This window comes from Hibiscus syriacus, unplaced genomic scaffold (assembly GCF_006381635.1).
Source record: "Hibiscus syriacus cultivar Baekdansim isolate YM2019G1 unplaced genomic scaffold, ASM638163v2 tig00110515_pilon, whole genome shotgun sequence".
NCBI classification, from domain to species: Eukaryota; Viridiplantae; Streptophyta; class Magnoliopsida; order Malvales; family Malvaceae; genus Hibiscus; species Hibiscus syriacus.
Window position 1 is genome coordinate 2,347,526 of NW_024062769.1, and position 3,670 is coordinate 2,351,195.

General features: G+C 37.8%; 1 protein-coding gene across 1 annotated transcript; it reads left to right on the plus strand.

Moving 5' to 3' along the window:
• Window positions 1-608: 608 nt before the first annotated feature.
• LOC120130157 (vegetative cell wall protein gp1-like) lies at window positions 609-941 on the plus strand. Its single transcript, XM_039147471.1, has one exon. The coding sequence runs from the start codon at window positions 609-611 to the stop codon at window positions 939-941; it is 333 nt and encodes a 110-aa protein (XP_039003402.1).
• The last annotated feature ends 2,729 nt before the right edge of the window (window positions 942-3,670 follow it).

A 3,670-nucleotide genomic window follows, 5' to 3' on the forward strand; every position in this document is an offset into this window, starting at 1 on the left:
AGATTGACTTTGGAGAACTCATTTTTTTAGCAGATCCATGACTATACCAAGAGGAACTGGGTAACCTTCTGTTTCCCAACTTGATAAATACATTATGCAAGAAGAATAAGGTTTCTGAGGATCACTTTGAAGATTATATTAAACCAAAAGAGGGTATCACAAAGAAAAAGGTCCCTGAGTTGATGAGTTTCAATGACGACGACCCAAAGGAAAGTTTTGAGCAAGGAGCAAAATCGATTACCGTGGCTAGAATGGTTGTTGTGGTCACACACACTCAAGAAACATGTGAAAAGATCGATCGTCTGGAGGACCACATGGAAATTTACTTCAAGTATGTCAAGGCTATGGATATGCAAATCAACACCCTCTTCAAGGAGTTACTCCTGAACTTAAACATCTTACTACTGAACTTTCTCGCTGTCATCCTCAAATACAATGTGGGATAGAGCACATTCGATGCCTCGACATCGCATTCACCTCTAGAGGTTCCCCAGAAGTACCCGTTGATGTGCCACCACTAGCAACTCAAGTACCACCTGTACTAGAGGAAAGCCAAGGCGACACAGAAGAATTCCTCATTCTTCTCCTTTTCAACCTCGAAAGTAGTGATGATACTTCACCCCACTTCTTCTCCGATGAAGATCTTACCAGCTCCGCCGCAACCTGATCATGATCCTACTCAGTCCCCTGTCCATCCAACACCGCCAGTCCCAACAGCAGCTACTAGTCCAGCACCAATCCCAGCACAACCAACTCCTATGGCCGAGCAATCCACTCCAGCACAAGCCTCATCGAGCAAGAAGAGTTACAAGAGAACCGCATACCGTATACTTCAGCCGTCTCTTTCTCAACCATCAGTAGTAGACTCTGGATCCAAGAGTCTCTCTCCTCCCAAACGACACCGAACGAGGGAGTCTAGTCAAGCCACCCCACCACAGTGAGTTTGTACTTTAGTTTTTTCATTGTCGTATATGCATTTAGAATCATGTAGTTTAGTTTTCATGCATTGAGGATAATGCATCCCTCAAGTTTAGGGGTGGTATTGTACCATAGTCTGCTATACTTTGATATAAAGCAATTGATGTTAATTATTTGAGAATTTTGGTTGTCATGACATAAACAGGTTGAGATTTTTATTAGGAATGAATTAGAGATGCCCAATGATGAATGCATAATTTTATTGCCTAGGCCAGAACTATTGTTAAGACTGTCTAAAGAAGAGAACCAACCTCATGCTTGATTCCTTGAAATTTATAAACATGATTGTAGGCTTTTTTTACTCTATATTCTGTAAAATTTTTAGGAAAGAACTTTCTGTTTTCCGAGAGTGCAAAAATATTCTAAGGGTAAAGTGGAAACTCTCTAGTGTTTAAAAACATGAAAACTCGAAAATACAAAGGGACACTCCTCTGTGCAAAGGCATGAACAAGAAAAACTCCAAAACAAATTAAGAGTAGCCAAGGCTAATGAGTGAATAAAAGTAGTCATAGGATGACTCTGCCCGACTAGCTTAGGGGTGGAAGGTATGCTCCCTTTCACCTAGAGTGTGGAACGGTAGTTGTGATGAGCTGACTCACTTGAAAAAAATGAATAAAGAGAATAAAAGTTGATAATAACTAGAAGTATAACTAAGCCTGATGATTAATTTGTTACCTTATAAACCAGGAGTACTACTTTAAGTTTTCAAATTACCTCTATGCATAGACTGGTTACAATCACGCACACAATAGAAAGGGATCCTGACTAGTGAAGGGACTTGACTTATATGACCGTCGAACATGTTGAGGCTAAACAAATTTTGCTGAGGGATGAAATCTCAAACCAAATGATTTTCTTAATACTGGTTTGCCTTGACAATTTTAATTCTCTTCTAGCTAGTATCCATTGCTTGAGGACAAGCAATAGCTTAAGTTTGGGGGTGTTATAACTCCGTAAAAAGACTTAATTCCTAGTCTTTTCACTTAAGTTATTGCTAGTCTAGACAAAGTATCCAATGCATTTTTAGTTGCATATAGATTATATTAGATTGTGGTGTATAAGTTTTGCTTAGGCAAGTTTTATTTGGTTTGACTGATGTTACTGAAGAGAAAGGGATGTTTGGGTTGTATTTGTCCAGGCAATGTAAAATTAAAGAGGCCAACGGAACACATGAGAACCTGAGGAGCAAATTTATCACACCAAGGCTAGATTTATTTGAGGAAGTCTGAAGCAGGTGTGGCTAAACCGCCTATATCACATGCCAGCTGGATGACCTACATCATATGCAAGCTAGAGTCAATTATTCTGACAGTCTCCAGTCGCCATTCCTTTTTAAGTCCAGGAAATTAATAACTGCTAGTTAATGAAACTCCAAAAGTAGACAAAAACCTAGGAGGTCTTTCCTTATAAATACCAGTCGTAGCCGCCAAATAAAGGAGGCAAGGAAGAAGAGAGAAGAGCTTTACCTAAGGTGTGAGCAAACAACTGCAGTGCTTTTCCACCGTCTACCCACCAACCTTCCTTGGTGTCCTCCATAGCCAGATAATAGCAGAGCGGTGATCAGACCTCGAGAGAGGGTGATCACCAAGGTAAATGCGGTGCTGATCAAGATTGTCGCGACAGAGCTCCTGGTTTTGGGATTGTTCTTCTTTTATTTTTAACTCTTTATCTATTTAGGATTGTATTAAACGTTAAATCTTGGATGATCTTTGATAGAACCATGAATGCTTTACTTGGTGTTAAACTTTGTTTTGCTTGAATAATATTTTTATGTTTATGAATGATGAATTATGTTTCGCTTATGACTGTTTTGTTCATAGTTTAAATATTTTACCTTAGCACTGTAAGAGTATCGAGAGATAGCCTTGGATTTTGGTAAAACATGTCTTGGCATTGTAAAGCATCGAGAGATAGCCTTTTATCTAGATAAGTTATTCTTAAATTCAAGACAATTAAGATAGATCAACGTGAGCAGAGAAACCTCACTTGATAAATTATATGAAAGGTGTATCTATAAAGAAAATGAATTAACCTATTTATAAGATTTTAAAGGGCATGGCCGAATTCTTACAAGAGGTTTCGATCATCCTTGTATCCCTTTGAAAAGTCATAATTTAATTAATTACATGCATGAAGGTGTCATTGTTTGGGTGGAAGAGAGATGCATAATTCTTGGCCGAATGATGCTTGAGCCTATTCAAGTTAGAGCCAAAGTGAAGTAACATGTGCTTTGACCGAATTGTGAGTCCCTTGATGTTTGGTGTACCTAGAGAGTCCACAAACTTGTTACATGCTTGCTGATCATGATACGATCCAAACTAGCTCCAACTTTCCTCATTACTTAATCACACCATTGATGTTATTCAAAGCTGATTCTAAGGGAGTTCTTCCTTATTTTATCCTTTATTATATTCTATACGCATCACTTGATGTTATAAGCATACTTTTGCTCCTAAAACTATGCTTAAATAATCATATGTTATCATTCACTTGCATACTATGATTTCATGCATAATATATGTTTCCACATATTTACTTAGATTCATTTATTATGTTTGCATATCATTTACATATCATGGCACCATGTATTCATTCATTCATTAACTCATATCATGTTATTCTAGCTCATGTTATGTTTAGATTAGCTCACTAGCTTTAAAACCATGTTTCTTTAGCTCATTTGCATGAATTC

Excerpts from the sequence above, each read along its gene's own strand:
- LOC120130157 (XM_039147471.1), top strand. The coding sequence starts at position 609 with ATGATACTTCACCCCACTTCTTCTCCGATGAAGATCTTACCAGCTCCG.